This window comes from Rhinichthys klamathensis, unplaced genomic scaffold (genome assembly GCF_029890125.1).
Source record: "Rhinichthys klamathensis goyatoka isolate OS25496 unplaced genomic scaffold, OSU_Roscu_1.1 h1tg000169l_1, whole genome shotgun sequence".
In the NCBI taxonomy this organism is placed as follows: Eukaryota; Metazoa; Chordata; class Actinopteri; order Cypriniformes; family Leuciscidae; genus Rhinichthys; species Rhinichthys klamathensis.
The window spans coordinates 3270949-3283305 of record NW_026606700.1 but is presented as its reverse complement, the minus strand read 5'-3'; the positions used below and the strand labels follow the sequence as shown (position 1 = coordinate 3283305).

At 38.9% G+C, this 12357-nt stretch overlaps 1 protein-coding gene across 1 annotated transcript in view; it reads right to left on the bottom strand.

Annotated features, from left to right (window-relative positions):
• Positions 1–4774: 4774 nt before the first annotated feature.
• The window catches only part of med27 (mediator complex subunit 27), a 70747-nt gene continuing 63164 nt past the window's right edge, over positions 4775–12357 (bottom strand). The window contains exons 6-8 of the mRNA XM_056259741.1: positions 10828–10869; positions 8780–8857; positions 4775–5224 (exon numbers count right to left, since the gene is read on the bottom strand). Coding sequence (XP_056115716.1) covers positions 5090–5224; positions 8780–8857; positions 10828–10869 — 255 coding nt within the window. The 3' untranslated portion in view covers positions 4775–5089. The remainder of the gene's footprint in view (positions 5225–8779; positions 8858–10827; positions 10870–12357) is intronic.

The following is a 12357-nucleotide window of genomic DNA, read 5'->3' as shown; positions in this document are numbered from 1 at the left end:
GTGGGTGGTGATTCAACATGCCAAGAGGGTGAGCTCCATCATTTCAGAGCGAAGCGTGAATCTTAGTTCCCGGCACAGATCAGTGACACATCAGCGCAAAGCGACGAGCTGGTGCCAGAGAATCGTGCGAATAGATGCTTGTGTGTCTGTTCTTGTTAATAATGTTTAAGCTGTCTCACACAGTGCCCTTATATGCATATATGCATTAAGACCAGTGGATTTATTGTGAGATTTTCCCATTGCTACTTTGAACATAAATGGTAACGCTGTGATTTTATACACCACTGAAGCTAAGGCTAAAGCTCCATTCGGTGCAGAGAATCAAGTGTTCACACAATGCTTAACATCACAGCTACAATTTTCAGGTATGTACCGCAAACCCATAAGCATTCGGCACAATGCAGATAAGATGAGCAGGGAACAGATGGAACGTGGATGTGGCCTGTGCCTGAACATGGTGCCGATGTACGCACCTCCTACATAAGCCTGAGACTGTTAGCATGGAGATCTTCCAGAACAATCTTGGCATCTAGAGGATCTAGTCACCATCTGTCTCCCAGGACAACCTCCCAACATAGACCTTCCCCGCCTCCCGACACCCCTGTGCTCATCAGCTCAGATATACGCAGACTAACGCAGTCGCCTGTCAATGAAATTCACCGGCCGTTTGTCTTGGGTGGGCAAATATGAACCATAAGACAATTCTGTTTGGATCATCTGCACCACCTGTTAAGTCTACGAAAACAGATGACGGCGCGGTATTGTTAACAGGAGACACGCACTTTGCCAGACTTGTGTGAATCAACAGGAAGAATTACAAAATGCACACACAAAGCATAGCCAGAAATGAGGCCATTGATGAAGAACACAAACAGGAGTGAATTCGGTGTCAGTGTGAATGCTTCACACCGGTCAGTAGGCTACCAAATTTATTAATAAATGGGGATGCCCAGTTTTTTTATTAGTTTGTTCTCTTAATAGTAAGAATAAGCTTCCAAATTTGTAAACAGAAACAATGTTTAAAAGCCATGCCATTTCATTTTGTCATGTTGTGGTTGATGTTTCAAACTTATTGTGCCTCATGTAACTGAACATTAATAAATGTAATTACTAAAAAAAAAAATTGTATAATTAATTATGAAAAATATTTATCTAATTATACATATATAGAGTTTTTATAATTTTTTCTATTAGTATTTATGAATTAATTTTTGATAAAGTTCCATATTTTTCATATAGCCTATATATAATTATTAATTATTTTATTACATATGTTTTTTTTACATGAAACATGACCTGCATAAATAGTTACACATTGTGACGCTCACTATTTTAATGTCCTTTATCTTTAGTTGTAAATGTAGGCTATATCTAAAGGCCTGTTTAAAAGTAACTGTTTATTCATACAAAATAAATTTTTGCAAGCAAAATTGATATTATATTACAGTAAGTATTTCATTTGTGACTATTTTTTAATTTTTTTTTTAAGCATCCATATTGCACTTCTGTGGCTGAATGTGCTAGCCGAACAACTGCCATTGAGATGAATAGGAATGCTAATGCTAACAGATGCTTTCTCCAGCTGTATCAAACCGCTTTGGGACAGTTTTCGCTGTTAAACCAGAGAAAATCCAGTGACGTTGAAATGCCTTAAATCTGCACAGCCCCTTTTGCAGCCTTGGCAAATTTACACTGGGGCAAGGACAGGGAGTACGCAAGGCACCTGGTCTGTAAATCAATCATTAGCATGGGTCGAGGGCGGTAATTAGGCGTTCAGGAGGGAGTGTGTGGGACGAGGTGACGAGGAGCAGTTAATGAGGCTGTGGAGGGGTGAACGGCCGGCACCGCGGGAAACTTCACACACACGCCGCAATTATAAGGCACAGTACACAAACATACGATTCAACACCCAAGGAGGTCAGGCTAAAAAAAGTGCTGTAATTTAGATGACAGTCTAACAAAGCCTTGAGAACTGAGGTGCTATTTTTGTTTTAGTAAGGCAAAGCAATGGCCCGTCCTTCTTTAAGACTTGCTAGGCTTGTCTATTACTTGAGATCAGATTTCTGAGAAAATAACTAGTTATTTTATTGTAATGAATCAGTTTGTTTAGGTTTTTCTTTTTTTATTAACTTTTTTTTAGGGAAAAGCCCTATCTAGGGACCTGAGATTAACACAAATTAGCATTGTGCTAAAATTTGCATGTACATTTATTTTTTTCTGTATGTACAATATTGTTAAGTTTCCTGGTATTTTTTGTACTGTGCTATATAAAAAAAACAAATAAATAATTTAGTCTAATCGAGCAGACGATTTTATCTAAATTTTTTACTTCAGGATACAATTTTTTCATTAAACATGAAATGGTGACCCAGTACTGAAAAAACGGTTATCCAAAAGTAAACAAATATATTCATAAAATTAAACTTTTAAATGTTAATATTAAAGCAACACCAAGTAACTTTTCCTCCGCGGTCGCCCTACAGGTTGGAATTTATCCAGCACCGGCTTTGGAATGAACGATGTCCACAGACAAGGTAGAGTATGTTGCACGATTTCATGAAAGTATGATGTATTGTGACATCAGAAACGAAGAAAAACAAAATAATGACTATTGTAATGCTTGACGTAAAGCAAGTCACATTTGTAGTTTTCTTATGTCTCATTAGAACTACAGAAACGCGACCCGATCTGGCAATCTTACAAAGCGTGGTTATAGCACATATAGGACCGCAAAGCAAATCCAGAAGTGCCTTTCACCCTGTTACGACTTAATGAACCACTGAAACGATTTTAGAAACATTATTTTAAGGTAAAAAATCGTACCTAGTGTTGCTTTAAATTATTATTACCTTGAAATAAATTTGTATAATTTCTTGTGTTGTGTTTATGCCCAATAGGCTTTTTACTTTACTGTTTGAGTGTTTGATTTATAATGTATATAGACTATATTGGATTGTCGGTTTTATTTTTTGAAATACTAAAATACTCTAAACTGGCACTATATGAGTTACCAGATCTTGGTATCGGTCATTAAAAAGCCATATTGGTCAGTAGTGGTTAGTCAGTATACCATTTAACACCATACCATATTAAAAGTACAACAGTATTACTGAAAGCAACACTGTACTGTTTACTAGAGGATTGAAGCAATAATATTTGCTTCACCCCGGTAGCCTCTCTCACCTTTGAATTTACGAAAGACGACAAAAACACCCCAAAGAATGAAGCTTGAAGGCTATTTAATCTACCAATGCAACAAAGACTGAGGCTCACCAACTGTTTTCGGGAACAGATGCTATGTTAACTGTGGAGTGACGAGTAGGTGTATGAATTAACCCTGGAGTCTCACTTCCAGTCGGAGAGAGAAAGAGAGGAATGGTGTGACTCCAGCACGACTGCGGAGGCATTCGAGACTTCTCTGAGTAACTCGACTCAAAGCCTCACACACGCCAGGCCGAGTGGGATCTGAAGGCAATGATGATTTTCACTTGATCAAAGCAATCATGAAAAAGCGGCACAGCTTCTTCTTCTTTTTCAGAAAAGCTCAGAATATAAAGTGAAAGTGAGCCTGCTCATTAGGATTTTCAGGTTTGAAAATTCAGACAATTATTTTTGGTTTAGGATTCAGATTATTGTATCTTTGAGTGCAGCACTGTACTGATATTCATCACATATTAAAGTTCTGAAATGAATTCAGCCCAAACCAAATATCATACATATTCCATTTTAACTTTTTGGTTTTGAAAATGTTATATTGTACTTCTTAAGAATCAAATCTATCTATCCATCCATTCATCCATCGTTTTTATATAAAATTATTAAATATGTATACTGATTAAGTTTATACATTACATTTTTCAAATACGTTTATTAAATGCCAGACAGTTTCGTTTAGATTCTTCTAGGCTGAAAGGCATATCAAGATCTCCGAGTACATTAGTACATTAGATCAGTCAGCCCTGTAGCTCCAGCTGATGTAATTAAATCAAGGATGATGTTCAAATGAGAATCTATGTGGCTACATAAAGATCAAATTCAAGCAGCACAAACAGCTTAAATTAACGTGCATATAACAACATATTACAAACATGAAATTAGTAAAAAAAAAAAAAAAGGTAACATACACCCTTGGTGAGACTACATTGACTTTTGGTTTCGAGATAAACATAACAGGCTAACAACCTCAGAACTCATGGCAGGTCTTGAAAAAGTCACTTTCTTTCTGGCACTGATGGTCAAAGTGAATTTCTCATGCTTAAAACAAAATATGTTCAATAATTTAAACTTGCATGTACAATGTGTCATTGCAAAAGTGAAGCCACGTCAGGCGAGGTTAGAAAACAAAAGCCAGCATCCCATGCAAACCCTAATCTAGAGCCTCTGTCACCATTTAAATCTTGCATGATAAGAAATGAAAAAGCAACTGCGATTTCGGCGTCATACACATCTAAGAATGTACCGGTACTCTAGATTGCAGTTCATTTTTTATGAACTGCGTGAACATTTGCGCACCGGTTTCTGAACTTTATACAAGCATATTTAAAAAGCAGAAAAAGTTTCTGCTGACATTTGAAGAATTTTCCATAAAAAAAATAAAAAATCCTGATCAAACACTGTGCAGGCATATTTGATTTAAAGAAACATAGAATATAATACAAAATACTAACATGTTTTAAAAAGAATTATGAGGCAAGATGTGGAAAAACAATAGCAAATGCTTTTATAAAGGTCAAGTTTATTTAAAGGTCAAAAAATGGACAGCCTATAAGACATTATATAACATTAAAGATTATGACCAGCTTGTGGTAGATAGCCTTCTAGCCATTTACATTCTGAAACACACCAGCATTTAACATATTCTATTTACAAATGTGAGTAAAAAACATTGTGATGTCTATCTGAAGAATGATGTTCTTCTAAAAGAGGGAGGAGCAAAGCTGTGGAAATCAAAAGGCAGGAAAATCTCTCAACAGCAGCGGGTCTTCATGATGAATATAAAACTATCCACAGCACAGCTATCTGCAAAACACTGCTAGAAACGGATTCTTTGAGTTTTTCGAGCCAAAATCCTGTGTGCCCCAGGACAGCGTCACTGCCGGCAGGTGTCATGGAAGGCCTCCAGAGTTCGGAAGTCCCTCCATGTTGGAGGAAGGCCCTCCTGCAGGAACTTGCCACAGCGTTGACACGGGTTCTGGAAAAGCTTGATGTAGCTCCTCAACCAGGTCTGGTCAAAAGAACAACACACAAATTTTTGTGCTTTTTTTTTCTTCAAGAGCTGATTGGTTAAAAAAATTCCAAAAACTAAATAGCATTCCTCGTGTGAAGCAGACAAGACTTGATTAACACTCAGAGTCTAAAGTGACTTGAATGACACATTTTAGCCAAAATGAAGCAAAAGTATAAGGATGTTTTCCTCCTGAAATGCTGTAAAACTGTTGGCTGGCCTCATTGCACTGCATCGGTTGTGTGAGAGCAGCGTGAGGGCCTGTGGGGTCTCACAGCAGTCACAACTAGACATTGATTAACAGCAGGAGGAGTGTGTCTGCTCTCCTCTCTAACCCGTCTTCACTGGGACGCTCAGCACAGCCGGGGTTTACCTGCACCTGTCAGGACACATTGTCTTTCCTAATTCATCTGTCGGCCCGAACCGCCCTCCACTGATTCCCTGTTATTCACACTCCAATTAGCACACACAAAAGGCCTATCTTTCTTTCTTTCTTTCTATCTATCTATCTATCTATCTATCTATCTATCTATCTATCTATCTATCTATCTATCTATCTATCTATCTATCTATCTATCTATCTATCTATCTATCTATCTATCTATCTATCTATCTATCTATCTATCTATCTACACTCACCGGCCACTTTATTAGGTACACCTGTCCAACTGCTCGTTAACACTTAATTTCTAAGCAGCCAATCACATGGCGGCAACTCAGTGCATTTAGGCATGTAGACATGGTCAAGACAATCTCCTGCAGTTCAAACCGAGCATCAGTATGGGGAAGAAAGGTGATTTGAGTGACTTTGAACGTGGCATGATTGTTGGTGCCAGAAGGGCTGGTCTGAGTATTTCAGAAACTGCTAATCTACTGGGATTTTCACGCACAACCATCTCTAGGGTTTACAGAGAATGGTCCGAAAAAGAAAAAACATCCAGTGAGCGGCAGTTCTGTGGGCGGAAATGCCTTGTTGATGCCAGAGGTCAGAGGAGAATGGCCAGACTGGTTCGAGCTGATAGAAGGGCAACAGTGACTGAAATAACCACTCGTTACAACCGAGGTATGCAGCAAAGCATTTGTGAAGCCACAACACGCACAACCTTGAGGCGGATGGGCTACAACAGCAGAAGACTCCACCGGGTACCACTCATCTCCACTACAAATAGGAAAAAGAGGCTACAATTTGCAAGAGCTCACCAAAATTGAACAGTTGAAGACTGGAAAAATGTTGCCTGGTCTGATGAGTCTCGATTTCTGTTGAGACATTCAGATGTTAGAGTCAGAATTTGGCGTAAACAGAATGAGAACATGGAACCATCATGCCTTGTTACCACTGTGCAGGCTGGTGGTGGTGGTGCAATGGTGTGGGGGATGTTTTCTTGGCACACTTTAGGCCCCTTAGTGCCAATTGGGCATCGTTTAAATGCCACGGCCTACCTGAGCATTGTTTCTGACCATGTCCATCCCTTTATGGCCACCATGTACCCATCCTCTGATGGCTACTTCCACCATGTCACAAAGCTCTAATCATTTCAAATTGGTTTCTTGAACATGACAATGAGTTCACTGTACTAAAATGGCCTCCACAGTCACCAGATCTCAACCCAATAGAGCATCTTTGGGATGTGGTGGTACGGGAGATTCGCATCATGGATGTGCAGCCGACAAATCTGCGGCAACTGTGTGATGCCATCATGTCAATATGGACCAAACTCCCTGAGGAATGCTTCCAGCACCTTGTTGAATCTATGCCACGAAGAATTGAGGCAGTTCTGAAGGCAAAAGGGGGTCCAACCCGTTACTAGCATGGGGTACCTAATAAAGTGGCCGGTGAGTGTATCTATCTATCTATCTATCTATCTATCTATCTATCTATCTATCTATCTATCTATCTATCTATCTATCTATCTATCTATCTATCTATCTATCTATCTATCTATCTATCTATCTATCTATCGTTCTATCTATCGTTCTATCGTTCTATCTATCGTTCTATCTATCGTTCTATCGTTCGTAAAACTTCAAATAATAGCCGAGTCCCAAATAGACGCCTGTCTCATTTACACGCCTGGTGTGGCTGCAGGTTTGGGTAAATAAAGGCCGGTCTCAAATAGAGGCCGGGTCTGTTTTTTAGTTTCGGGTTGTATTTAATCTTCTAAAACCTGTCAGATCGTCCGCTTTTTGGCGGCTGCCAAAGCAAATTTTTTGTCCCTCCAAAGCCTTTTTTGATCGATGAGTGATGTAGAATAGAATAACTGCTGCGCTTGACAGGGCGCGTTACGAGCAGAGAGAGAGAGAGAGAGAGAGAGAGAGAGAGAGAGAGAGAGAGAGAGAGAGAGAGAGAGAGAGAGAGAGAGAGAGAGAGAGAGAGAGAGAGAGCGCCCCGGCCGCGCGCGCGCACTCTCACGTCTTCAAACAACACGAGCGCTGTCTTGCTCTCTCTCCCTCGCGCATATTAATCAAAATCAATTGACACTCAATGAACAACATCTCAACACTAAAAAAGGCCTGTCTCATATAGACGCCTGTCTCAAATACAAGCCGGTGCAGTTCGACGATATGAGTTTTAGCCTACATACCGTAAAACTCATATCGTCGAACTGCACCGGCTTGTGTATGCATGTATGTATGTATGTGTGTGTGTGTGTGTGTATGTATGTATGTATGTATGTATCTATCTATCTATCCATCCATCCATCACCAGGATCTTAAAGCTAAATATATCTGACTGCCTGTTTATGTATCTGTCTGTCTATCAGTCCATCCAATTAGTCAATCAATATGTCTGTCTGTCTAGAAAGCAAAAAGGAACTTAAAGGTATTTTTTAGAGACTAATGACCGGTGATGTATTTTTAGGTTCTAAATAAGCTGTCCTCAGGATGGCCTCGGAGCGAAGTGCATCAATGGTGCGGTTTTAAATCCGTATACGGGAGAAAGTCCACGATTCCAGCCATGATCAGAATAGCTCCGCATTGATCTTACGGAGAAGTAATCAATCTCTCCACTCTTTTCAAAGCTTAGAGCAGAGGTCGGCTGACTATTTAAAGACGGACCAGACACAATGCTTAACAACACACACAAATAAACAAGTCATGATAAGGTAAACTTGTGAAATTATTAAAGATTTCAAACATAAAATCAACAATTTTATCATTCCAGGGCACAGTTTGACGGGTTTATATACAATTAATCTAGCAAATGCTTTTATTTCAAAGCTATAGTATTTACAGTGCACTCAAGCTATCGGTTTTCAGCATGTGTTCCCTGGGAATCGAACCCATGACCTTGGTGTTGCTATTGCCTTCCTCTACCAGTGAGCTACAGGAATCATTTTCCTCGTTGTTTTGATCAAGCACTATTCTATTTCACAGAGTAGTGTGCACCAAACTAAATTTCAGCTTTTGGTCTAACATGATCTTGTATGCATTCTTACGATGTGGAATACAACCTCTCGTTAAACCGCACCACACAGCTAAAGGCAAAATGTAATCATTTAATCATAATTCTTGCACAGTGTCAGTATAATTTTAAAAGCAATGTACTATACCGACCATGAAGGAGCGAACTACAACATCGGGCATCTGGGGGAGCTGGTAATGCAGGAGGGCTGTGGTTGCATGATCAGTGACCTGAGAGAACAAAAAGATCACTGAGAAACATAACAGAAGGTGTACAATGAGTGCATTAACATATGACCTCCCACATTTACAAAACCAAAATGAAATGAGGAAACAGATAACATTTTAAATAGTTATACAGTACAGCCAGTAAGATATATTTATGCTCTGTAATTGGTGGTAGAAAATGGTTATGTGAAACTAAACTATACGGAGCCCCTAAAGAGTTATGGTGATGGGAAAAATATGAGATGGGAGGAAAAAATATATGTCAGTGGTATTGCATTTTGCACTGTTTTGCGTTCCCCGAGGAACTTTGCTTTAGCGCGTAAAATGTTTGTGTTCCTACAGGGAACTTTGGAAGTGAACGCAAAGTTTCTCAGGGGAACGCAAACGTTTTGCGAGTGAACGCAAAGTGTTTTTGGGGAACACTAAAGTTTTGAAATATATTTTTCCCCCCCCATCTCTAATTTTTTCCACCACCATGTCCCTTTAGGGGCTCTTAATTGGACTTCAAGGATACGTCCCAAATTAAATAATATCCATCCATGTATACTGAAGCAGTAAATACCTTTTTACCCTTTATGAATTTGAATAAATTTCATAAAATTTTAAAATCAACAGAAATTCGTATTTTCCATGTAGATTTTTCAGAGATAATTTACCCGTATTTTGCATTGTGCGTGTTTTGGGGTAAAGCCTAATGGAAAATGTCCTTCCAGTACTTTTTCTGTTTTTCCATTTTTTATTATACAATTATTTACAATAATAAAATTAATCTTGGTCCAAAAATATACTTTACTTTCTTAAAGCAAAATTAAAAAAAAATTCCTTGCATGCATGCATGGGCACACATTTAAAGAAATCCTAATTAAAATACATTTTCAGATCAATCTACCTACACTCAGATTAACTCTTAAGTCCAATTTTGCAGAACACCATAACCTTATTACTTTCCATAAAATCCCATCTTCCATCACTAATGTAATTATAGAAAGGGACTAAAAAGCGAAGCACTTCAATCTCCCGTCATCGTTTCATCAGACCTGCCAATGCTGACCAGAGTCCTTAAAGGAAACCAGCCAGTTAATACCTGTTGCATCATGGGAAAATAACCCTCAAATGGTTACTGTAGAAGTGTAAAAAATAAATAAAATAAGTGATGCTTTTTACAAACACAGAAACATCTGTGTGAAAACTATTGGACAGCGGGGAGATGTGAGGAGTAAAGAACGATTAATTAAGCAAGGACTGAAAACGGGAACACAGTAGTGACAGCTGGGAGGGGAAGATGAGAGGCAGCCCGTCCCTCCAGTTTGAGGCAGCCTGGGTTCGAGTTAGCGTTCGCATCCGGGGGAAATAAAGAAATAAACAGGTCTGGGCTTTGATCAGCCAGTAGAGATGCGAGGCGCTCAGTTACAATGCGAGCGGGTTCTCGCAACCTCTCGCTTTAAGTTCCAGGCAGCTCGTCATACACATTCTCTCTCCTTTGAAAGGAAAGCTAGTTTTTTCCCTCTATCTCCCTCTCTTTGCAAGGTGCATCAGCATTACCCACACTACGTAGTTTCATCTGCCCCGGAGGCTGACTGCTCTCTAACTCCAGCCTAATGAGATTCGGGGAGGGTGGAGAGAAGACGACTGGAGCACAGATGTTTAGGGTGCTGTCAAATGAGGGCGAAGTGGCTTGGAGTGAAATGAAATCAGAAATCACGGGGACAAATGATGTCTGAGGGATGAAAGGCAGGGATTGGCAGCGGAGAGGTGACAAGAAATTCGACCATCATTGAGAAGAGAGATCTCATTAGGATTTCACATGCGATTTAAATTTATTTATTAATTTATTGTGCGGCTCAAATTCAAGATCGTTTCATTACGTGCCAATATTTCCCAACACATGCTACGGGTAATGAGAAAGACATGCTCTGTTGATTAAACTGAGTTTCATATGTTTGTTGTGATGCCTTGTCAGCTGCGTTACTCACCTTTTGAAATGCTTGATAGTTGGACTTTGACCAGATGTCCAGCTAAAAAAAAAAAAGACAGAAAAGTAAACCATTAAATCAATGAAAATACTTATTCCCAGGGATTCAAAATACCCATTGCATGATACCCAAATTTTGCCCTTAATCACAACCCTTCTTAAACTCTTAAGGCCCATATATATTTGCGGCAGAGTTCTTTTTTGCTCTTTGCTTAGGGGTAAAAAGAAGTGTGAAATTTGTTTGCAGCCATATACTTTAATATGCACTGTGTGAATTCCTCTCAATAACAAAATAAACACTACAAAAATGACAGTGGTGAGAAAACAGCAGTTAAGAAAGCATCTGATTATAGCAATGTGGATAATATGTTCATTTTTCGGTGAACTAACCCTTTAGGTGCACATAAAGAGTACAGAAATATATGCAGGACTTAAACTTGAACACTTTCTTTGACACTTTAAAAAGGTCAGTAACGAATAGCCTTGCGTCTGATCATGTTAGGCGTGTTGTGTGGGGGCGAAAAAAAACCTTCACTAATCAACCCGTCGAGCGAAGGTCATCAGAAGAGTTTTCAAAGACGACAACAAATCAAAATGTTCTCTGATTCTAATATCAAACAGGCCTGGTGTCAGCATTTATCAGAGAAATCAGACTCTATCTCCCCTCTGTCCTCAAACCCACCTCCATACCCTGCTGCCCTTTGAAGTAAAAAGAATGCCGGATCGCAAAATTACCCAAGAGATGTCTGAGATCGTCTTTGAAGCCCTACTTTGATAGCATAGTTTCCCTTCTCCTACCCCTTCCTCTCCCTTTATTTTTGTGTTTGGGGGTTCAGGCGGGCTCTGTTGGGCCTCTTGCATATGGTTATGGTAAGCTATGTGGCATTGTTTGAATTGTAAGGACCAAAGAGTGGGTTTAAAGGAAATGCCTGTTGATATTCTGCCCTGAATCTTCGCCTCACACAGTCCCAAAATGACCTTTGAGGTTGATTCAAAGGCTGGAGTTGTCTGCAGCGTTTCATACAGATAACTGTAAATAAAATAAAATGAAATAAAAACAGTATTTGGGCAGAATTCTTTAGGATTCGTTTCTCGCAGTTTGTCTAAGAGTCTGATTGATTTCTGCTCAACCCAAAGTTTAATTTTAAATTAAAATAAAAAATAAATAAATGAAAATGCAAAATACATTTTTAACAAGGAGAAAGAGCTCATTTCATTTTAAAGCTCCACAATCTTAAATCTATAATGAACTGAAATGAATTACTGTTTGTTAACTTGTTTTTGAGGGGTTGAGTTTCCTTCCCAAAGATGAGTAGATATTTAAACTCAGTCTTGTTTTTTTACTCTTTAGTGTTTATAGCAGAAGAAAGACAAATGGTTGAATATAAATCTCTAGCCACCATGCAATATTATTCCTTGAATTGACATTAAACATCTTAACCATAGTCTCAATTCTGCATTCACGACTATATATATATATATATATATATATCAGAATAGCATATACAACAGAACACAAAGCATATAATAC